At 43.2% G+C, this 24,778-nt stretch overlaps 1 protein-coding gene across 4 annotated transcripts in view; it reads right to left on the minus strand.

Moving 5' to 3' along the window:
* Positions 1–19,920: 19,920 nt before the first annotated feature.
* The window catches only part of Znf507 (zinc finger protein 507), a 27,947-nt gene continuing 23,089 nt past the window's right edge, over positions 19,921–24,778 (minus strand). For 2 of the 4 annotated variants that reach the window (XM_031386221.1, XM_031386218.1), the window contains exons 6-7: positions 20,602–20,736; positions 19,921–20,491 (exon numbers count right to left, since the gene is read on the minus strand). In XM_031386221.1, coding sequence (XP_031242081.1) covers positions 20,125–20,491; positions 20,602–20,736 — 502 coding nt within the window. In that variant the 3' untranslated portion in view covers positions 19,921–20,124. The remainder of the gene's footprint in view (positions 20,492–20,601; positions 20,737–24,778) is intronic. The other 2 variants (XM_031386219.1, XM_031386220.1) reach the window with 1 other exon arrangement.

A 24,778-nucleotide genomic window follows, 5' to 3' on the forward strand; every position in this document is an offset into this window, starting at 1 on the left:
CGAACTCAGAAATCCGCCTGCCTCTGCCTCCCAAGTGCTGGGCTTAAAGGCATGCGCCACCACCACCCAACTAAAATGGATCTTAAAAATGCAATTAGAATCATATTTAAAGCCGGGTGTGGTGGCGCATGCCTTTAATCCCAGCACTTGGGAGGCAGAGGCAGGCGGATTTCTGAGTTCGAGGCTAGCCAGAGTGAGCTCCAGGACAGCCAGGGCTATACAGAGAAACCCTGTTTCAAAAAACAAAACAAACAAAACAAAACAAAAGAATCATATTTAAAGTCATAGGACCCAGGCTCAGTTCCTAGCATCTACATGGTGGCTCACAACCATCTGTAACTCCCATTTCAGGGGATCTTATGCCTTCTGATCTCCCAGGGCACCAAGCATGCATGAAGTGCATATATTTGCAAGCAAAACACTTATAAAAAATATAAGGGGATGGTTGGTGAGATGCCTGGGCAGTGAAGAACACTGGCTTCCCCTTTGGATACTCTCTATTGGATTCTCAGTACCCACATTCTCAGTTAACTCCTGTTCCCGGAGATCTGATGCCCTCTCCTGGTCTCAGTGGGCAATGCATCCATACAGTGCAGACATACAAGCAAAATACTCATACACTTAAAATAAATCTTTAAAAGTTTTTAAATAGAAGTAAGTCTTTTAAAAAGTATTAACTTGGGTGATAGCCGTGGAGATGAAGAAAACTCAGCAAATCTGGGATATTTAGGTGCTCTGTGCAGCTGGAGTAGTGTGGGTGTCTGTACAGATTATGTAAGAGGGGGGAAGCTATGCTGGCTCCTAGGTTTCTGACTTGAGCAGTCAGGACCGAGGGACGAACCAAAAGAAAAAAAGAAAAGCAGGCTTGAGGTGTTTAACGACTTAAAGAAGGGTTGGGGTTTGTTTATTTGTTTTGTTTTGTTTTGTTTAACATAGGCAGGGCTGGTTCTGCTTAGGAAAGCAAGAAAGCAGGTCAGGAACTGTCTGATCAGCCACCACTTGGCTAGCAGCTGGCTCTAGGCAAGTTGCTGCTCATAGGGCTCTCTCTCCACAGGCTGTTGCAGTAGCCTCAAGCCATAACCTCTGAAACCTGAGAGCTTCCAAGGCATCTGTGGTAGAGGGAGGGCAATGTAGAAGCAGGCTAATCACTTCCTGGTGGAGACAGCAGGGGGTGGCCTTCCTCCCTTTCCACTTTCACCTGATTTGGGCTGGGGCTGAAAGCATGAGTATTCAGGGCAGGTCCAGTGCCTCAGTTAATCCTCTCATAGATCCACCCCAGGATGCAGTTCCCGTTTCTTCCCTCCCTGTCCACCCAGGAGTGAGCAGTTCTCTCCACACATCCTCTTGCCGTGGTGTTCTGCCTCCAAGGACTGTAGACAGAAGTCACAGAAACCATCAGCCCAAACAAGTGGCATCTTACAGTGTCTTAATGTGTCCTGTCAGGTATTTCGGCCATTGTGGTGAAGAGCTGACTTATACAATGTCCTTGTTCTGTATGACTGAATTGTGGCTGTGGGGTGTGTGACTTGTGAAGCTAAGGACAGGGCAGTCCAGTGTTAGCCTTGGCTTCTGTTGGATTGCTCACTTAGGGGAGGATTTCGGTGTTATGTCTCGAGGCTACTCCAACAGCCTATGGAGAGAGGCCTGGGAGCAGCCTCCAGCCAGCCACTTGCCAGTGAGCTATCCTGTTAGCAGATCAGAGAGCTCCTGGACAGCTTTGGCTGATAGCAGGAGCCATCCTGGGCAGAACCACCTCTGCTTATCCCTCTTATACATCGAAACTCTGAGACAGTAAATGGTTATTGTTGTGAGGGGGTAGGTTGGGGGTGGGGCTTTTATTATACAGTGATAGGTAATCAATACAATACTGATCACAAATATGGACATAGCATGATGTATATATTCCCATTTAACTGGGTGTTTAGGATATATATTATATATAAGTATATTTATATATAATTTTATATATTATATATTTACACATATAATTATATAACATAAAATTTAATATATTATATACAACTATAATATGTAATCATATATTACATAATTAATATTATATGTACTACATAGTATTTATAATATATACTACATATATTATAATACATACTATATATAATAATATATAATATTATAATACTTGTATTAAATGAATGTTTTGCTTGCGTGTATGTCTGTGCATCTTCTATTGCCCAGGAGACAGGGTATTGGTTCCTCTGAAACTGGAGTTACAGATGGTTGTGAGCCACCATGTGGGTGCTAGGAATCAAACCCAGGTCCTCTGCAGGAGCAGCAAGTACCCTTAACCACTGAGCCCCTCTTCAGCCCTTGTCTTTTTGTTTACTTTTGAGACAAGGTCTCACTTTGTAGCCTAGGCTGGCCTGGAACTGCCTATGTAGACCAGGTTAGCCTCCAAGAGATCTGCTTGCTTTTGATTGCCCATGCTTGGACTGATGACATATACTATTATACCTAGTTTCTGGTTTATGAAGTTTTAAGCAAATCTGTAAGTACATTCTTAGACATCTACAATTCTTTAGGAAATGTGTCTAGAAATAGAATTGAAAGAACTCATGTTCTCATTTGTGATAAAAATTGGCAAACTACATCGCAAAAGGATGAACAATTTCATTACTTTAATTTTTATTACCAGTTTGTATTATAGCTAGGATTTCTCTGTATCTTTGCCAATAGTGGACATATTTAATCTTTGCCAATCTTAGAGGAAAAATAATATGTCATTACCTTAGGGGTTTTTCAGGGGTAGGGGATGGCCTGCTGGGGCTAGGACACAAGACTTTGCACATACTGGGCAAATGCTTTACCATTTATTAGAGCCTCACTCCTCAGCTCTTTGTTTTTGCAGCAGGGCTGCGAACATGGTGTATAGCCTAGGCTACCTTAAACTCATCCTGTAGCCCAGGCTGATTGTGAACTCAAGATGATTCTCCCTCATCCTTCCAAGCACGGGGATTATGGATGTGTCCTACCAAACCCCCTGTATGTGTCTATTAGGTAAAGGCAATGATATCGGGGTTTTTATTTGTTTATACTCTGGTTGCTCTCTTTATATGCTTTTTTGTCCTGCTCAGGTTTTTAGTCTCTTGTGAAGTTATCCTCTTACACTGTGAGTGTGAGACATCACAGGCAGCTTCTCATCACTGTGTTATCTATTGGCTATCTTCTGCTCTGTGGGGATTTCCCAGGTTTATATGATCAAATCTGTCATTCCTGTAGCTCACAATGTTTACAAGCTCTCTCATTTCAAGATGAGATTTCTTGAATACTTAATTTGAGTATTTTGAACTACAGCTTTTTATTTATTTATTTATTTATTTATTTATTAGGTTTTTCAAGACAGGTATTCTCCATGTAGCCCAGGTTAGCCTGGAACTTGCTCTTTAGACCAGGCTGGCCTCAAACTCAAAAAACTGCCTGCTTCTGCCTCCCAGTGCTGGCCTTAAAGGTATGTGCCACCAACACCCAGCTTCAGAATCTTTTTAATATGGAATAAGAAAGATTTAGATGATCTTGTTCTAATTGTTCAATTATTTTATGGCCCTCACCTGAATGTTTTAAATTACTTATACCACATAATAAATTTTCATGGGCTTTCAGCCAGATTGTGAATTATTATATCTAAATTACTTTTTACAAATAATTTTTAAATATATAATTTATTTTTTATGTGCATTGATGTTTTGCCTACATGTATGTAAGTGTGAGGGTGTCACATCCCCTGGAACTGGAATTACAGACAAATGTGAGCTGATGTGTAGGTGCTGGGAATTGAACTCAAGACCTCTGGAAGAGCAGCCAGTGCTCTTAACCACTGAGCCATCTTTTCAGATCCCTTAGATTATTTTTAAATTTTAAATTATGTTCTCTTTTTAAAAAAGTGTTTGTGTTTGTATTCCAGCCAGAGTGCATGCTGTGCCCAGGGATGCCAGAAGAGGACGATAGATTCTCCTGGAACTGGAGTTAAAGGCAAATTGTGAGCTGCCATGTGGGTGCTCAAACCAAACTGGGTCCTCTGCAGGAAGATCAGGTGCTCTTAACCATGGAGATAATAATTTAAACCACCCTGTTTAAATTATTTTTTCAAAGAACCAAGGTGCATGCCTATAATCCCAACACTTGGAGGCTAAGGCAGAGGACAGGTGGAGGGCTCAGTGATTAGGAACACATGCTGCTCTGGTTCCCGGCACCCATAGCAGCTGCTCACAACTATCTACAGCTCTAGTGTGAGGGCACTGGGAACCTTCTTTGGGCACCTGCATTCACATGCCCCTCCTTTACACCTATAATTTGAAAAAAATTAAGTATTTTAAGGTGAAATCAAAACTAAAACAAACAAACAAACAAAAAAAACCAAGGGCTAGAGATGCAACTTAAATGGCAGAGTGCCTGCTTTCATGCATAAGGCCATGGGTGTGATTCCCTACACTAGCAACTGAGATACCAGTAAACAGAACCAGCGCACAGGTCAGTAGGTCTAAAATGACTGTCTCTTTGTAGAATGCTTTTCTCAGATCTGAGACAGCAACTGACATTAAACTACTTTTAAGAAAGACAAATAGTTCAGCCACTCTATTGTCTTGAGAAATCTGAAACAATTCATGATCATTGTTATTACAATTGTATGAAATACATAGATGTGTGTGGGAGAAAAGAGGTCTTCACGATACAGCATCCGTGACAGAAGTGGATACATTTTGGCCCAGGGCTGTAGAGAAGGTTCAAAGTTAAGTGTTTCAGGATATCTGAACCTATTTCTACTTAGGGTGTGACTCAGCCTCTAACATACACCTTTAATCCCTCTGGCTGGAATACAGACATCAATCTGTATACACCATCAATCCCCCACAATGAAGGTAAAGTTTGTAGAAGGAAGTATCCATGTTTGAAAGTGATGCCTAATTGAGTGGCAAACAAAGTGATGAATCAGAGAGAGATTTTACAGAATAGGATCTGCCCAACTCTCATGAGAAGAGAGAGGAAAGGGAAGCTACTTAAGGGAGAGACAGACAGCGCAGGAAGGAGAGAGTACAGTGCAGGAATACAGTAGAGTTCATAGAGAGCAGTGCAGTAGAGTTGAGAGGGAGAGTGGAGCAGCACAGAGAGGGAGAAGGAGGCAGTTCTACCTCGAGAGTTTTACAGAGACAGACAGAAGAGAGAACAAGCTAGACACAGGTAAAGATAAAATGAGAAAGAGCCAGAAGATTAGAACAGACGCTAGAGTTAGAGGCCAAACAGGCAATTCAAAAGCTGAGAGAAAAGCCAGATTAAATGAGTCAGCTGGGAGAGGAGTTTGGGCCAGAACAGCTGACTTGAAACAGCCATCCAGAGTTCTGAAAAAGGTAGAGAGAGTTAGCTTATTCAGCAGCAAGTCTCAGAGGCCGAAAACATTCTAGGCCTACATTAAATTGTACAGAGGCTAGAGCTTCCAGGACTAGGTCTAGGTTATCAGACAGAGGCAGAAAGCCATGGGAATGACCATTACTACAAGAGAACAGAAAACTACTTTTACAGCTCAGTGCATTTGGTCTTGCAGAGAACCTAGGTTAGGTTCACTGTCCTTCTAGAGCTCCCCCTCCCCATGCTGGGATTACAGGTGTGCCACCATATTGGTTCTCAATGTCCTCATAATATAGCAGTGGTCTCCAGTTTTTTGTCATAGGATTATTATTTCTCTTTCCCCTCTTTCTATAAATATATAAATATGTTCATATATAAATATGACTAAAGTCAGGGCGAATGGAATTCCTAATATTTTCTGCTAGGGTTCTTTCATACCTTCCTTGTGTATGGCTCTAAGTCAGGAACCACAGAGGTAGGTCTGTTTTTGGCATTCTTCTCAGCCTGGTTCAGCTCACTTAAGTTGTCTGTGATTTTTGTAGTGCCAAGAATGAACTCCGGCCCTTATGCACAGCTAACAAGCACTCAACCACTGAACCATACCCCAAACTCCTCATGGGTGGGAGGGAGGTGGGAATTCTAAGCAGAGGCTCTACCACAGAGCCATGCCTTCAGCCCCTCACTGAGGGATTCTAAGCAGGTGCTCTACCACTGAGCAATGCTCCCAGTCCTACATATTTCTTTTCCTTTTTTCTTTTGTTTTTGTTTTTGTTTTTTCAAGACAAGGTTTCTCTGTGTAGCCCTGGCTGTCCTGGAACTCACTCTGTAGAGCAAGCTGGCCTCAAACTCAGAAATCTGCCTGCCTCTGCCTCCCAAGTGCTGGGATTAAAGGCGTGTGCCACCACTGCCCGGCTATTTCTAAAGGAAGCTGTACATGTCTATAAGCTTTGTTGATGCTCACGGATCACTGCACCGTTGCATGGGAACTAACAATGTCTCTTTTCCATCATTTAAGCATCTGTTGATATGCCCCCCCTTTCTGTGAGGGTCTGCAGACAAAGCATTTTGAAATATTGTTAATATTTTTCTCTTCCTCTGTAAACTCTGTATTAACTAGATTTGAAATGGTTTAAACCAGTGAATGACATGAGTGAATTGGCACAGGCAGGCATGCCATTAGCTGAGGGTAACCAGTCGGAGTTAAGTTCACATGGCTTTGAAGCATCAGGTTTTTATTTTTCTTCCTCTTCGCACCTGCTATTCTTCATACCTCGACTTCTCTGTGCTTTTTTTTTTCCCTTTAAATCTCCATGGTTACCTCCTAAATTTCTTTTCATTTTCAGGGCTGAAATCAGTGTTGTGTGTTTCTGAATGAGGGACGAGAATAGTCCAGCTCTCCAATGACAGCAGATGATGGTGCTTGATCGCATTCACTTTTCAAGTGGGATGAGTCCCATTTGTTCCCCCTTCTCATCAAATAATCAGTGTGGCCTTGGCTGCTCCTTCCAGCTTGTTTTTCTGGACTAATGTAGTGCTACTGCCTGGGCAACAGAGATCTCTGCCGTAGTATCTGAGACCGAGAAGCAAAGTCCCCCTGGTGACAGATGCCTAGGCATAATGTCTGGCTTCAGATTCTTTTTGGGTTCTCTTATAGGAATAAGTAGAACTTTGTGCTGAAATGGATGTGCTTTTAGAACTCTCAAATCCAGATATTTTATCATCCCAATTTAGGACTGGGCTAAGTTTTCTCTAAAGCTCTTCAAGTGTTCTCCTAGATCCATCCTGAGAACCCTCGATGGAGATGAGCCAGTCTGAGGGTGGCTTCCCCCTCCTCCTCTTCGCCTCCTCCTTCTCCATTACTCTTACTTACTGTGTGTATGTGTATGCGTTTGTGTATGTGTATGTGTATGTGTATGTGTGGAAGTCGGAGGATAACTTGTGGAGTCAGTTCTCACCATCCACCAAGAGGGGTCCTGGCTTGGTAGCACGTGAACTAACCCACTAAGCCATCTCCAGGCCAGAGGCAGGATCTCTCAGTCAAATCCAGAGCTTGCAGGTCCAGCTAGCTTGCTCTGTGGCTGTGAATGCAGGCAGGCCACAGTGCCCACCTGGTATTTGTGTGGGTTATGAAGATCCTGACAACAGACCTTATGCTGCTTAGAGGGCAAGGCCTTAGCTAAGAGTCGCCTCCCAGCCCTCCTGGTTACCATGCGTATCTGACTGATGAAGTGTGCTCTGGCCACTCATGTATCTTTGTGGAGAAATGTTTGTTGAAACCCTTTGCCCACTTTTGAAAGACAGGATAACGAAAAAGCCCTTTGGTGCTGGTATGCCATCATGTGCCAGCAGCCATATCTCACTCCCACAGCTTTCCCACACATCTCATAAAGCTTCAAGAGAGGTTGGGAATTGAGTCTAGCTGGGTACTTACAGGCTCAGCTAAAAATCAGACCCACTTTGGAGGCTGGAGAGACGGCTTCCCGAGTGTTCCTTCTTTTAAAAGATGCAGACTGGGTTCCTAGCTCGCACATCCTGATTCATAGCCATCTGTAACTCCAGTTCCCAGGGATCTGATGCCCTCTTCTGGCCTCCATATACAGTGCATACACATGGCACACAAGTACATACAGGCAGATCCTCAAACACATAAACACATGCACACGCATGCACACACAATCCTACCCTGAGGGATCAATAGCTACAGTGTTTTAGTTACACACTAGTAAAACTGTCAGGTACTGTGTTTGTTTTTACTTTTGTATAACTGTTACCATAATATCTTAGAAAATAACAGGGCAGGAAGGATTTATTTAGCCCATGATTGCTTGGGTTGGCCAGAGCATCATGGCAGGAGCAGTGAGTAGAGGCTAATTTTCCTTACCTCAAAGTGAACAGGAGTCAGAGAGCCACGGTGGGACTTGAGACTGCAGAGAACCTTCGAAGTCCAAGTCTCAGTGATTGATCTTTTCTAACTACATCCCATCTTCCAATACTTCGAGGACCTCTTAGTGTTTTCTAGAATCTCTCAAAAATAGCAGCATTATCTAGGAATGTTCACATGCTCCTTGGGAGACATTTCATAATCAGATGCTAACAGGCACCACCGTACAGATAGCAATTTGTATAATACATTTAAGAAACCAGAATCAAAAATCTCTACCACACAGACTTGGTGAATGGGGCTACAGAGATGGCTCATCTGTTAAGAGTGCCTGTGGCTTTCGCAGAGGATCAGAGTTCTATTCCCAGTACTCGTGTCAGAGCGTTCACAACCACCTGTTCATTCAGCTCCAGGAGACTCAGAGCTCTCTTCGTCTACTGTGGACATTGCATTCACATGTGCAGTTAGAGAATAACTATTAGGTTGTCTGTCCCAATTCAAGTGGAAAGCAGTTTTTACTGAAGGTCAAGGTAAAATGTGTCTTGCCTGACATACACTAGTAGCTTTGTTTCTTCAACTATTAGCATCTTCAGCTAGTACGTGGGAATGGCTTGGGAGAAAGAGCAGAACCAAAATAACCTATAGTTATTAACACCAGTAAATGGTCCAAAGTCAATCTAAAAATTGACTGATGATCTGATCTGGCATGAAATGGAGGTTGTCTCATTGTTTTTATTTTCATGGAATAGACTGTCTTCCTCAGCACCAGTTCTAAAAGCACAACCACTGAGCCACACCCCCAACCCCTCACTGGAGGATTCTAGGCAGGGCTCTACCACTGAGCCACGCCCCCAGGCCCTCACTTGGGGATTCTAGGCAGGGCTCTACCACTGAGCCACGGTCCCCAGTTCTGGATTTTCCCTTTTAAGTGGAAGTAGAATTTTATGACATAGGGTTTTTGTTTTTGTTTTTGTTTTAAGAGCTGTCTTAGGGACTTAGAAACTCAGTAGATGCTTGCTAAATGCTTTAGGAAAGTGGATGAACAGTGCTGTTTAATGCAAGTTACAGGGAGGGCAGGATCCATTGTTCCAACCCTTCAGAAATTTCATACAAGGTGTGGGCGCAGCTGTATCTTGATTCTGTAGTTCTGTTCACAGAAGATGAATGTTACAGCTGTAGGGTTTTGACTGAATTCTGTTTTCCTTTTGTGCCTCTCTTCCATACACTCTCTGTTTGTTTGGTGTATTGGATACTTTCCTGCTGCTGTGACAAAACACCATGACCAAGCAGCTTATGGAAGGAAGGGTTACTTGGGCATTACAGTTCCAGAGGGATGAGAGCCCACCATGGTAGGGAGGCAGAGCAGCAAACCCCAGGCTTGGCAGCAGGAGCAGCAAGTGAGAGCTCACATTTGCTAGTGCCAGCATGAAGTAGAGCAGCCAAGCTAGAAATCATGTGAGCATTAAACTTATCAAAGTCCACGTCCATGACATATATCCTCCAACAAGACCACAGCTCCTAAACCATCGCACATGCTGCCATGCCACCGGCTGGGGACTAAGTGCTGATACATCTGAGCCTATGGGGACCCTCCTATCCATTCGATAAGGCATATCAGAGCTGGAAAGTATCATTAAGCCCTGCCCATTTACTATTTCTTTCCATCTTTGACAGTCTGATCGGATATGACTCTTAGGGGCTTCCACCCCTGCTCCCACTGAAGCCATTCTTTTCAACAAGGCTCCTTTCAGGTCTCCTTTCGGTCTGTGACCCACTGAGTTTGATCAGTTACTTACATGAGTGTGGGAACACAGGCAATTGACCAGTGGCTACACTCCTGAAGAAAACGTATCACCCCACTTCTCCCAGCAGCCATTACCTTGCAACGGGGCCCTTCCCTCATCTTTGATGAAATGCTAACAGGCCCAATCCAGCTCACAATAACCACAGCTTCAGCCAGCTTAGGAACACAACAGCAATGTTACATCCTGAAGACATCCTCATGCTACATGCATACCACCCCTCCTCTGTGGCTTACTTCTCTCACTGCCCCTTCTGTGACATCCCCTGAGCCTCTTGGAGGTGATGTAGCTGCCCCTTTTAGTGCTTGGTAGTCCACTAGCCTTTAGTTTCAGCATTTTGGCCACTCATGAACCCCTTCTGTGGCAATGAAAGGCTTTTCTGATGAAGGGTGCGAACATCCCTAATCTCAGATAAAGATCCAAAGGTTGGACTCAAGTATGGGCATGATCCCCACCTCAAGGAGTGGATAAGAGCTAAGACTTTTCTGCCCACTTAGTCTTCTCTTTTTCTGAAGATTTATTCATGTGTTTTGTCTGTTCGTGCGTGGCAAGTACATGCTGGTGACTGTGGAGGCCAGCAGAGGGTGTTGGGTCCCCCCCGGAACTAGAATTACAGAGAGTTGTGAACTGCCCAGTGTGGGTGCCGAGACCAGAGCAGCAAGTGCTCTTAACTGCTGAGCTATCTCTTAAGCCTTCCATCCCCCCCACCCCCACATCAATAGATGATGGCTATATCCAGGGCTAATTATTTAAAAAATTGGACTCTCTTTCTCTCTCTGTATGTATGTGTATATATATGAATATATGTATATATATGTATGTGTGTGTTTTCCCTACATACATGAGGTTCACAGAGGTAAGAGGAGGGTTGGATCCACTGGAACTGGAATTACAGATGCTTATGAGAAACCATGTGGGTGCTGGGAACTGAACCTACGTTCTCAGGAGAGGCAGCCAAACCTCTTCTTCAGCCCCTAATTTGGTTCTCTTTTTCTCCCTTTGCCATTTCTCACTTGATCATGAGGCCATTTGGTAGAAAGTGGGATAGTATTCCCAGCCTGCAGGCCACTGTTCTGCAGCAACAGGTTGGTATCTGGACCTCGGGCTTCTGGCTGCTGAGCATCAGTGTCCTGAGTGCCACATACAGACTGGGAGAGAATGTGTGTGAGTTTGTGTGCGTGTGTACGTATGTGTGAATGTGTGTATGTGTGTGCACGGGCGGAGGACAGCATAAGGTGTCAGATTGTCTAGAACATCTGAAGATGCTTTTCCAATGACTGATTTCCCACACTTTTCTTTTTCTTTTTTTCTTTCTTTCTTTCTTTCTTTCTTTCTTTCTTTCTTTCTTTCTTTCTTTTCTTTCTTTCTTCTTTTTTAGGACAAGGTCTCACTATAGAGCCCAGGCTGGTCTAGAACTCTCTATGTACACCAGGCTGGCCTCAAATTCATAGAATGTGGTTTCTACACACTCAACAACCACATCCCCTTGTATGTGCTAAGACTGTCCTCTTATCCAGGCTGAGGGAACATGCTTACTCTCAGTGTAGCTTTATGTGGATTGGACATAACCCACCCCATGCTTCAGATGGCAACTCATAGCTACTGTTCCATCAGGACCCTCCATTCTTCCCTGGTTCCTGTCACAAACATAAACAAACATACAATTAAACTCCCAGATGGGACTTGAGTATGCACTCAGCACTTAGCCCAGTGGTTAAAAACATGTACTGTCTTCCAGGGGACCTGAGCTTAATTCCCAGAATCCATGTTAGGTGGCTCATCCCTGCCTGTTACTCCAGCTCTAGGAGATGTGATAGGTACCTGTGTGTACGCATACATGTGTGAGCACACACATACAAATATACATAAAGAGATTATCAGACAAAACACTGGAATTTCCTGTTTAGCATTTGCAAGAACACAGGGTTGCCCATGTCAGCAAAGATGCTGGTGGTTTTAATTGTACAGTGCTACAGTGCATGGTCTTGAGTGGCATCATGGTGAGGAAGCACGTCAACAAGGGTGTTCTCACATGGCTGAGATGTGACGGTGCTTATCCAACCATTAATTTCCCACACTTGTTTAAACCTTTAAAGACAGAGTCTCACAATGTAGTCTTGGCTGGCTGGAACCCTGTTGTAGATCAGGCTGGCCTCAAACTCACTGAGATCTGTCTACTTCTGCTTCCTGAGTGCTGGGATTAAAGGCATGGGCTGACACATCAGGCTTACTTTTGGATCAAAATGAAGGATTGATTTTATTTCTAGGTGTGTCTTTGCACGTGTGTACAGCTGACTATAGGATAGGCATCAGATCTCCTGGAGATAGAATAATGGGAAGATGCTGGGCTCCAAACTCAGATCCTCTGGAAGAGCAGCACAGGCTCAACCACTGAGCCATCTCTCCAGCCCTACTTTTGGGATTTTGAGACAGGGTCTTGCTATGTAGTTCAGACCAGCCTTGAAGTCTTGATCCCTCTGCCTTAGCTTCCCAAGTAGGGCAAACCACAGGCGTGTGCTCCAACTCCTGTCTCCAATGGCTTGCTTTGCATACCTTTTTGTAGACAGTTAGCTGCAGGGGAGCAGAAATAAACCCAGCTTAAGATTTCAATCACATCCTGCTATACTCTCTCTCACAAGCCTGAAATAAAACTTTCTAACACCTTTTGTGATTGGATACACTGAATTTAAATAGGACTGCAGCAGCTATAAACAAAAAGAGCAAGCTGTGGATTGATGTGTCTATTTCAGTGAACCACAGCCATGTTATTTCTGAATATGGATACTAAAATTAATAAAATGACAAGTAGGAAAAGCTACAAATCTGAAGATGTGTACCGCAGCGATAGGTCTTTAAATGATACCAGCAGGTGTTAATACAAGACCTGAAAAATGAGTAACGTGTTTTTATTTGTATTTATTTAAAGACATGTTTTCACTGTACCCCAGGCTAGCCTCCACCCACAACATAGTGGAGGCTGGATGTGAACTCCTGATACTCTTGCTCCACCTCCCAAGTGTTGGAATAACAGCTTTGGGATAATATTGCTATGACTAGTATTTATTACTTTGACAAGGGCTTTTCCAGGTCAATGTGTGCACACTTAATAGGTAAGAATTTTATGTAGTGTTTTTGTGACTTGGCTTTGAACCCAGGGTTTTCCATGTACTAGACAGGAGCTCTCCCATCTCAACAGCCCTAAAGTAACATTTTTATTATTAATTTCCCTTATTTATTTATTTTTATTCTGTGGATGAAACCTAGGGCCTTATGCATGCTACACACATTGTCTACCACTGAGCTACACCCCATCTGTGGTACTAATTTAAGTGTTTGATTGTTACTGCTGCCAATGGCGACGACACAGATATTTATAAATACTTCATTTTAATGAAGGGGAGAGCTGAGAAATAAAGATGCTCAATTCTGTTGTATCAGTGGGCCACTGGCTCAGATATACCGTTTTTCTTTGGAATAGTTGCGCCTCAGCTCACCACAAGGATTCCTCACTTTCTGATCTGTGTAAATATACTATGTACTCAATATGAGGAGTCTGTGTCCCTGGATGTTACTGCAGAGGTATCCGTCATATACTCAATTTTGCAAACTGTTACAGAATGGCATCTATGCTATTTGGATTCAGTAACCCAACTGGTATAAATCTGGTTAAGAGGTACCATCAGACCACATCTGATGACTTCATTATATGGCATGGTATTCCATCATATCATTTTATAATAGATGTCTAAAATCAGACTTTAAACTTGAATTAAAAAGTAATATAATGTATGTATATATATAACATGCATATGTAATATATAACATGTTATATATGTATGTATGAGCATATATATATAATCTTTTATAAGGTAAATAATTCAAAGTGATTACCTGTTATTAAAAAAAAAAACTCTGTAAGCTGGCATAATCTTACCTATACTTTCCAGATCAAGAGATAAACCTAGATACTAAATGTATTAAGGTACTGCCAAGAAAATGGGCCTACAACCCCTAACAGAGTACACAAATTGGTGTCTGCTGCTCATGCTGGAGCTTAAGGCACACACCCCTCTTTACTAAGCAAGGGTTGCTGGAGAGGGCTGGAGAGATGGCTCAGTGATAATGTTGCCTGCTTTTCTAGAGCACCCTGTGCTGTTCACAATCACCTCTAACTCCAGGTCTGGGAAATCTAATGCCCTCCTCTGGCCTTTGTGGGCAGTGTACTCATGTGCCACAGACACACTCATAAAAAGAAATCCTTGAAACCCAACAATAATGAGAAACTTTCAAACACCTGGCTTTATTGAGCCAGGAATGTTTTCATTTTATGTTTTTCCTGGCTGATCTGAAAGAAATCTCCACGACACCTTCAGCCCTTTTACAGCAAAGCCAAAGCCAATGCCCTCACCAGTGAGCTTGGCTACAGGGGCCTGCATGCTCTTTGGTGTTATCTCAGACTCCAGCCAGTGGTCAGTGTACCTGTGACCAAGTCACGCCTGAAGCGGCCACAGAACTGGACGAGCCTGGAGGGAGGGCAATGGAGACATGGTATGGTTGACAGGGGTAACTTCATAGCTGCACTGTTTGGTGTTTAAACAAATTGTGTGACTTTACATACCTATCACCGAGTCAACAGACTTGGGCTGGAGTTGTATAAGTGAGTTTGGGAACAGTAGATGATAAAACGACAGAGGCAGCCCTGAGATGGCTTAGTGGGTGAAGGCACGTGTCATGGCAACCCCAGTTTGATCCCAGGAAAGCATGTAAAGGAGGAATGAGAAAACCCAATCCAAAGTTTTCTTCTGGACTGCATGGACACATTGTGGCATGCAGGTGTGTCTCATACAAGACAGCTGCAGAGGAAGAAATGCAGCCCGCCTCTGGACACCCCAGGGAAACAGCTTGCTTTATAACACGTTTCGCTCTCTGGTACCTTCAGCATTGCTTTGGAGCCCAGAGCTCAGCAGCTGTATCAGACAGTAAACACGTGGCCTCTGTGGGTCATACAATCTGTCACTCAAACACAGAAACATGGTTGTACTTTCAGATAATAACTGATAAAAAAGTTCAGAAAAGAGAAATGATGATGTGGCTAAGATTCAGTGGGACTACTTATGAAAATAAGTGGCAAGCTAGGCCATAGTCTGTCAGTCACTCCTCTATACCAGTACTACTTAAGGGAAACATAATGAAAGGCATGTATGTACACACTTTAAAAGTTTCTAATAACCACATTAATGTGTGTTATGGTTTGGATATAAAGTGGCCACAAAGGTGCCTGTGTTAGGTTTGGCTGTGAACTTTTGGGGACTGAGTTTAGCACCATCCAGCAAGCTAGGCATGGATTTATCATTTGATGCCATTATTGGAGGTGGGATGTGGTGGGAGGGAATAGCTCCTGGCTATGCCCTGGGCAAGTCTTATGTTTATCTTGTCACCTGTCTGCCCCTCCTCACTGCTTGCTAGCCACCATGAACTATCTATCTGGTTCCAACCATAAGATCCTGCCTCACTACAGATGATCTTGGCTAGAAGCTTCTGAAACCATGAGCCAAGTCAACCTAAGAGGTTTTTTTGTTTTGTTTTGTTAAAGGTATTCTGCTATAGCATCAAAAAGCTATCACAAGGTGAAATGACTTTAACATGTTTTATTTAACTTAATATAGCCAAATATTTTAACACGTTGTCAATATATAAAACTATTGAGATGCTTTACGTTTCTTTTTGTACTAAATCTTCGCAACTGCTCTGTTTTGCACTTAGAACACAAGTCCCGTCTCAAGTGCTCAGTAGTCACGTGGCCTATCTATGGCTATCATATGGGACCCCGTGATCTGGATCTAGGTTCCCCCATGCTGTGAGGTATACTACTAGCTTGTCATGGCACAGTGTTGAGATCTGGTCCTTGCGAGAAGAGGTAGGACCATATCACCCTACAGAGAACAGTCCTAGAGGCTATAGCTATCAAGGAGAATTATTTGTTTTGAGTTACTTTTAGCTGGGAGGGCCTGGGATCCTAGGGCACAAACTTGGGTAACCAAACCAGTGCTATAGTTGTTAGAGCACCTGTAGCCTCTGCAAGGAATTGGACAGTAAGAGATTGTTTGGTGATAGAACACGAGAGGATCAAAGCATGAGTAACATTGTAGTCACTGGCCTTCAGTGGAGTTCTAATTACAGGAAGGGAGCTGGCACCCACAGGTCAGCACTGAAAGCATTTCCATGTCTGATGTGGAAGCTAAAGAACTGTTTAACAGGGGAGAAGGCCCAGAACCTATAATAATGCTTGTGAAACATAGTAATGGCGCACCAGTGGTAGCTCAGCAAGTTAACAGCCTAATAATAAACCAACTCTGGGAAGCTTTCAATGATTGAAATGCAAGTTTCTAAATCAATATACCCAAGACAGGAATAAAAGCATACTGCTAATGAAACGTAGAAACAAGTGTTTTTAACAAAAAAATTTATTACCAAAATACAATATTTAAGTCAATACATGACAAACTCCTGTAAAGCAAAATAAATTACTCTAATTTTGGACAGTTCTTCTGAAAATTAAGAGGTGCCAGAGAGCTTGCTGCATTCTTCTAAACAGGTGGCCTGTTCTACCACAAACAAGGCTTGCAGCTTGATGTGCAACAGAATGTAACCAAATGCCAATCATCCAGTTTTAATGAATCAGCCTTAGAATCAACTGTTGCTTTTTTACATGGTGTTCCAGAAGTTTCTCTACTTGGGCTACAGAAGCAAAGCCATAGTGTTACACAATACTTATTTCTTTAAAAAACAAAACAAAACATGTCTTTATGCCCATGAATGTCCAAGTCAAGTTTCTATTAAATACATCTATAGACTATTACTTTGAGCACCTTGCTGCACAATTAAAAAAACGGATTAAATAAGTGCTTATGAAACCGAGAAAAAGAGACACCTGCTCATCTTTGTCAAGCCAACTATGCTGCTGAGATGTGATGTAAACATGATGCTCACGTTTGTTTTGTGAGGAAAAGAACAGTAATTATATAGCCACCAATAGTTAACCTCAAACAGGACTGAGAGGTCCAGGGCAGAAGCTTCAGCCGGTGTCACTGCGTGTGGTTGAGCCACAGATAAAGTGAACGAGCACATGGTTGACAGGCCAATGGGGGCACCTGCCAGAGTGCTACGATCACAGCAAGGGACAAAATGACATTTATAAAGATCACAACTGCCACCTCTCTATTTTATGTTTACTGAATGCAATAAATATTTTTAAAGCAGTATTCCCCATTTATTCTTAGAAGCGCAGGTGGTCAGAGCAAGAGACAAAAATCAGGGTTTCCCATGCCAAAACTTAAGAGCAGTGGTCAGTACACTCCTCTGACCAGTGACCCTGACTGGGTAAGAGTCTCCCCAGTGATAACAACCATACACACATGCTTCCGTTATTCAGAATCTTGTTTCTTGCTAGAGACTTGCAGAATGTACAGGGTACAGGGCACTGTCCCTTGTCCAGGCCTGAGAACTCAGAGGGACACATGACAGAGTGGAGGCTTTGAACCTTTGGGTTAGTTTTTCCCTGTGGGTGGGGGAAAGTTTCCACTCACTCACGATTGCAATCATGTGGTCTGAAGGAACGTGGAAGCATCTTTTGAAGAGCCACCCTGCTGAAATGGTAGGGTGTTTTGGGTGATTACTATTTTTTAACCAATTGTGGAAAATTAAAGCCACAGAAAATTCACTGAAGGCTATTTTTGGTTAGACTAACAGCAAAATGAAAACCAGATCTAGTGGGTACAACAGCAATGGGTGATAAAAATGGAAACATGAGATTTTTTTGTATTAGACATTAAAAATAAAAGTTTTAACTGTGAAAATATGAGAAAATTCATCTAAGTCCATATAGAGTAAATTTAGGGGAATTGAATTAGTATCTACAAATTCACTTTCATATATCAGAAATGAATTAACTTTCATAAATAAATTAAGCCTATCTTGGCCAGGTAAGATGGCTACTGCCTTTAATCCCAGCACTTGGGAGGCTGAGGCATGTGGATTTCTATGAGTTTGAGGCCATCCTGGTCTTCATAATTAGTACTACGTCAGCCAGGACTATACAGAAAGACTCTGCTCCCCACCCTCCCCCAAAAAGCTACCCAAAATCAGAGAGTAGCAAATTTTTAGACAATTTTCTCTAAATGATGTCTTCAAAATTCATGGTGGAAGAACATAAAACAAATCAGAAAGTGTTTCCACATGCCTGGCCCCATGCTACAGCTCCCAATACCATGTGAAAAGCAAGGAACTCATTTTCCAGACACGCCAACTTCAGTGGTATACAGCTTGTCAACACCACTGACTGTGTCCTTTCCTGAGCTGCCCCCTCGACTCTGGGTGTATCCAGAACACCTACATTAACAGCACTGCAGTCTGCTTTAAAGACACATTAAGTGATCAGAGCTATACAAACAGCCCCCTGTGCGCCTCATACTCAGAAGTAATGATGGCACAAACCATGGGACTACTGAGGTCACATCTGTGTGATGCAAACTTTAGCACAAACTTACTGAGCTAGTTTCTCCATATATTTTCTTGCACACTAACAAATGGACTCTTTTAGAACTATACTAGCCACTTGCCAAATGGTGTTTCTGACAAGAAATTGCTTTTGTTGTTTGTTTTTTCATGGCTAGATGTACATGAGTGGTCAACTGCTATGCATAGCCCCAGGTTTTCAAAGTTTTCACCAAAATTTCATTTAAAGACGTCATTTTTTGTTGGTGTTTTGCCTGAATTATGTCTGTGTACTACATGTGTGCTTGGTGCCTGATGTACCAGATTCCCCCAAACTGGTTGTAAGCCATGTATGGTTACTGGGAGAAACCTGGATCCTGAGGAAGAGCAGCCAGTGTTCTTAACTGCTGAGCCAACCCTACAGTCCTTTTAAAATTACTTTAATTTTTTTGAGACCGGATCTCACTTTGAAGCCTTAGCTAGCCTGGAACTGGCTATGTAGACGAGGCTAGCCTCAAACTCTGAAATCCACTTGTGTCTGCCTCCTATGTGAACCACACCAGTCTCTTATTAAAACAGACTGGAGTTTTACCGTCCTTTAGTCACCTGGGTTGTTCTGTTAAAAATAACTAAATTCATAAACTCTAAGTAGAGAAAACACTAATAGCCGTGCTACTTTTGAGGCACCTGATTTCCAGCTTTCATTTTCCAAGTGATCTTTTTAACCTCATGAGGCCCAGTTCTGCTAACCCAGGTTGGCTTCAAACCTGCAATCCCTTGCTCAGATCAGCTGTGGATTTTAGCTTGTACCACCACACCCAGCCTCCTCAAAGCTTCTTAGTTTGGCTCCCAAGCTACAGTGTGCTTGAGTAAACAGGTGAGCTAGCTCAAGGACAGGGGATGCAGTAGCAGTTGCCATCCTCCTGCTTGAAGCAGCTGTCAGACAATTGCTAGCAGTGGCGGTGAAAGGGTGTGTAGCTGTGTAACTGGAGGAGTGGGCTCGGTTTGTTCACATTGACCTCTGAGAAGTCACCCATTTCTGTGAATCTGAGATTTGGTTTGAGTCTTGTATGGAGTCATTGTGAATTTGAAACAATAATTTACTTCCTAAATGTTTATAATCCAAGAGTGATTTGGGTAGCTCTCTCCTTTTTAGGGAGTAAAGGACTGTACCCTACATTGAGTCTGTGATAAATTCCTATCAACACAAGGAAAAGATTTATGAAAGCCATTCCACAGCCCCACTGCTCTCTGGAGACAGTGGAAGTCACCCTCTCTCCCTACCGCCCATCCTGGCGATTGTGGGAACTGCCCTTTCCCACTTGCCACTTCCCTCATCAGACCAGTGTGGCTCTGTAGAGTCTTCTCAACTCATCTGCTTGCAGATTCTGGACTATGGTAAGCTTTTAATAATAAACGATGACATTAAGAAGGGGTGCCAGAGGCTCACAAAGGCTCACAGCTCTGTATCTTCACTCAAGCACCGAAGACTGAAGTATCAGCCACACCACCTTCTTCCTCCATGTCTAGTGAGCTCGTGATGGCACTGAGGTTGACCTGCAGTTCAGAGCCCCTCCCACATGCTCCTAGCTAGTTGGCATTCAGAGCTGTGCTGTGGTCCTTGTTCAGGATGATGCTGACAATCTCCCCTTCATGTTCCTTCATGTGATCCAGGAGGCTCTCCTTGCTGGTTGACTCAAAGCCACAGATGCAGCAGCAGAAGAGCAACACACAGTACTCGGTACCTGGCATGGCCAGGCTGCAGCTCCTTCCTGAGACATCAGAGCTACTGCCTGTGGGGTTCAGTTTCTCAAGCTCGCTGGCATCGATAACTTCACCAGGCAGCTGGGAAGTGAGCTCTGAGGATGACACCAAGTTTTCTGGACTGCCTGTGGTAGGGCCAGTTCTCTCTTCACTGCTGGTTAACAGTGGTTTCCCACGGGATTTCCCCAGAACTCTTATGAAAACAGAACACATCAGATTTTCAGTGGGTTTTGCTGTAGGGCTAGGAGATGCTCCCTACCTTGCTCTGTACTTAGCCATCAAATGAAGGGTGGGATGACGTACCTGCTGCTTTGTGAGATTGCATCATTGATGGCCTTGTTAACTTGCTCGTAGTTGTAGTTCTGGTCACTTGCATGTTTCCACATGTGTGACTTCAAGGAAGGGGGGTGGCTGCATACATACCCACATAAGGAACACCTAGGAGACAGGCACCAGGGAAATCACAACCATCTCACAACAATTGTGAAAATTCAGGGTGGTTTTATGCAAGAGCCACCTTTCCTGGGTAAGTGCCTCTCCAAGGTAAATATAGACAACCACAGAAAACCCCACCTGGACACATTTACATCCTAACTCCTGCACCTATGGCTCAGAGAGGAAGGAAGACCAAGAGCCAGAATATCAGGAAGTCTAGGGATACAGTCTCTCCTAGACAGACAAGTCCAGGCAACTACTGACTGCCAAGAGGGAGAGAGGGGGAGAGTCAGCCTCTCCAGTGATGGGTCTCCTTCCCTTCACCGGCTGTCCACCGGAGGGTGCTCAGGCCTGTGAGCATGTCCACACAAACAACAAAACAGGCTCAGCAAGTTGTATTTATAGACATCTGTACATATACATACATGTAAGAATGATTATTAAAGAAAAAGGGCTATGGACTTGAATGGTGGAGAACATGGGAGAGGTGCGAGGGAGGACTGATGGGAGGCACTAAGAGAGGAAAGGGAGGAGGGAAAGTGATGTAATGGTATTTAACAAAAGCCATATTAAAAATAAACTTTTAAAAACTCATAGTGATTCTGTAACCATAACCCCTAAGCATTCTCAGTTGGGTTACCATTCACAAAATGTAAATTATCACAGGTTCTAAGGCACACACTGATTTCACAGAAGTCCCAGAAAGAAGTGTAAACAAGAAAAGAAAACCAAGGGAAGGAGATCTTTTATATTTTTGGTTGTGAGCCTAGCCTTTAACGGCTGAGCCATCTCTCCAGTCCAAGATCTTTTATAATATAAGGATTTTTCTAGGAATCTAAACAAACATCCAACTTACTTTAGCTAAAATACATGATGTGGAAAGATTTTTAACATAGTTACAAACAAAATTTTTGTTTTAAATTATCCCGCCCCAACCCCCAAGTCAGGGTTTCTCTGTGTAGTCCTGGATATTCTGGAACTTGATCTGTAGACCAGTCTGGCCTAGAACTTGGGAGATCTGCCTGTTTCTGCTTGCCTTAATCTGTGATTAAAGGTATGCACCACCACAGCCTGGCTTGTTTAAATTTTTTAACCACAGGTATATAATGTTCTATTCTGTTTATCAAGGAAGCAGAAAATAGTGCTGGGGACTGGGAAGATGCTCAGCAGTTAAGAACACTGGCTTCTCTGGTTGAGGACCCAGGATGGATTCCCAGCACCCAAATGGTGGCTCAAACTCCTCCTTCAGGACACCCAATGCCCATTCCGATATACCCAATCACCTTTATATGGCACTGCATACATGTGGTTCACAAAAATACGTGTAGGCAAAATATTCATGCACATACATTAAGTAAACACACAGGGGGCAGGGAACACTGAGCTGGAGAGGTGGTTCGATTTCAGTAATGTGTCTTCCACAAATACTGCGTGGGCTCTGGTTCTCTGAAAGAACAGCCAATGCTTTTAATTGTTTTGCCATCTTTCCAGTGCCCAATTCTGTTTTACGTAATCTGAATATCTTACATCAGTGTGATCTGCTACAACTCTGAACAGTTTAAAGTGGTACTTATAGCTTGTCTAATTTCTGCTTAGAATTAGAAAAACATACAGCTTTGTGCATCCCACTGTAGTGTCGTGCTGAGGAGTACCTGAAAGTCCTCTGTGCTCTGCCTATAAACCCTTCCCTCCTGCCTCAACTCCTGGCAATCACCAAGTCACCTTGTTTTCTGAGACAGGGTCTCTCACAGGTCTGGAGCTCACCAAGTACACTTGGTTGGCTGGCAAGCTTTACTCCCAGGAAGCCACGAGTCTCTGCCCTCAGTACTGGGATTACAAACACCACCATGTCTTTTTAGTTTTTTCCTTTCCTGGAGATGTGACTCGGATCATCATGTCTGTTCAGAAGCACTTTCCTGACTGAAATACCGCACCAGCTTGCTTCCAGATTTTGCTATTATGAACAAAGTTAATATAAACACGTGGATACAGGTTTTCTGGAAATAAAAGTTTTTTATTTTGTAGGGAAATACCTGTCTATAACTTCCAGGTTGTATTATGCAACTATGATCTTTTTGGAAGCCACAAATGTACCTAATCACACACCTAACGAATCAGACCATTTAGCTCTCCCTTGTACCCATGAGACAGGGCTGGCCAGACGGGCACAGTTATGGATTAACTTGTATCCTAGCTGATCCTAGCTTCCCTTTAAGACAGCAGTTTTTATATTACATGTCCTAAGGACTAACAATAAGGCCAAGGATCTCTGACTTTGAGAAACACTAGTCCATTCAACAACAATAGCTATATAAAAAATATTCTCCTAACCTGGTAACTCTCTGGCAACCTGTGTTCAACACTCTGGGACTAGCAAATTTGGAAGGAGAAAGTCAACTTCACAAAATGCAGACACACGTTCTCACACACACACACACACACACACACACACACACACACACACTCTCTCTCACTCTCTCTCATAATTTAAAATTGAGGATGAATCACTGTCATGACTTATTTTTACATTTATTTATCAAGGGAGAGACAGATGGGCGGGGAGAGGAGGAAAAGAGAGGGAGGGAGAATGAATATAAATATGCAGGCAGGTATGTGCATGCCATGGCACAGGGTAAAGAACAACTTGTGGGAATTGGTCCTCTCCTTCTGCCATGTGGGATCAAACCCAGGCAATTAGGCTTTCCCTACATTATGTTTGATGTATGAGCTGCCCATGCTGACAGTACTGCTGTGGGGGTGGGGTTGGAAGGTTCTAATCTGGCCCCAGTTCTGGCAAACTCTGCTTCCTGGTCCCCTGAAGCACTAGCAAGCCAACTCCTGTCCCTGCCTTCATGGTCAAAAGCAGCTTCCATTACCATGGATTTTACTATGCCATCACCCCACCAAATGAGCCAGACAGATCCTCTCCCCTAAGTTGGTTCTACCAGGTGTTTCCTCATAGCAACTAGGAAAGTAACCAAGAAATACCATGACTTTCACAGCACCCTCCCATCCCATGACCTAACTGTGCTCACCTTCTTAGTGTTAATGTTCTTTTTTACCAACATGTACTTCCATGGTCACAGGCTCTGCTAAGGCGGACTATGACGTGCCTGACACTACTTCAATCTCATCAGAATCCATCAAGTTTCCAGAGAAGGAACTTCTAACAGACTAACAGACCACATTCTCTCACCATAAGGGCAGCAATGTCCTACCTCCATCTAGGACAACACCCACTGGGAGAATAGGTGTAAGTACCCAGACAGCAGTGACTTGGGCACATTCACCCTGGCTTTAGCTATTACCAGTCTACACTGCTCCTTAAATGGATCTGCTTGTTGCTGCTGGTGACAGAGCCATGGGCACTTCAACTGTGCACATCTGTCAAAATCATCACTGAGACATGAGAATACAAGCAAACATTTTAATAGTCAATTGCTGGCCGGTCCTGATAGTCTGTCAATAACCAACCACTTTCTATGCTGATCATAACACCCTGTCCATAGCTGCATAAAACATCATTTTTTCCTGATGAAGAAGAATGCTGTCATCAAAAGAAAGCCAGTGTAGAGAGACGTTGGGCTTCTCATGTCTTGGCTAAAAAGTAAATTAGAATTATTTTACAGGCTCTTCATTGTTAAAATAAATTAACTGTTTTCCCTTCCAGCCATTTAGTTCCCATCAGCAATGACTCTGAGACTATTTATTATTAAATGACTAGGCTATAAGCTTTGGTTCATCCCCTGACTGGCTCTTAACTTTTTAAACTATTTAATCTGTTCTATATCTACCACTTAATTGGTTGTCTCTCCTTCAGTCCCACCCCATTTCTTCTTTCTTGTATTCTCAGTGTCTCTTGGAGTTCCTCTACCTGCTGGTTTACTTCAGTCTCCTCAGTTCATCTCCCATCTCACCTCGCTCGGCTCTCTCCGAGTCTCTTTTTATATCTTACTATTTCCCAGAATACTCTCTCTTCTTGCCAATGTCCCACCTCCTATCTCCTGCCTCAGTTCATTGGCCATTGGTTTTTTATTGACAGGTG

This window comes from Mastomys coucha, unplaced genomic scaffold, assembly GCF_008632895.1.
Source record: "Mastomys coucha isolate ucsf_1 unplaced genomic scaffold, UCSF_Mcou_1 pScaffold21, whole genome shotgun sequence".
In the NCBI taxonomy this organism is placed as follows: domain Eukaryota; kingdom Metazoa; phylum Chordata; class Mammalia; order Rodentia; family Muridae; genus Mastomys; species Mastomys coucha.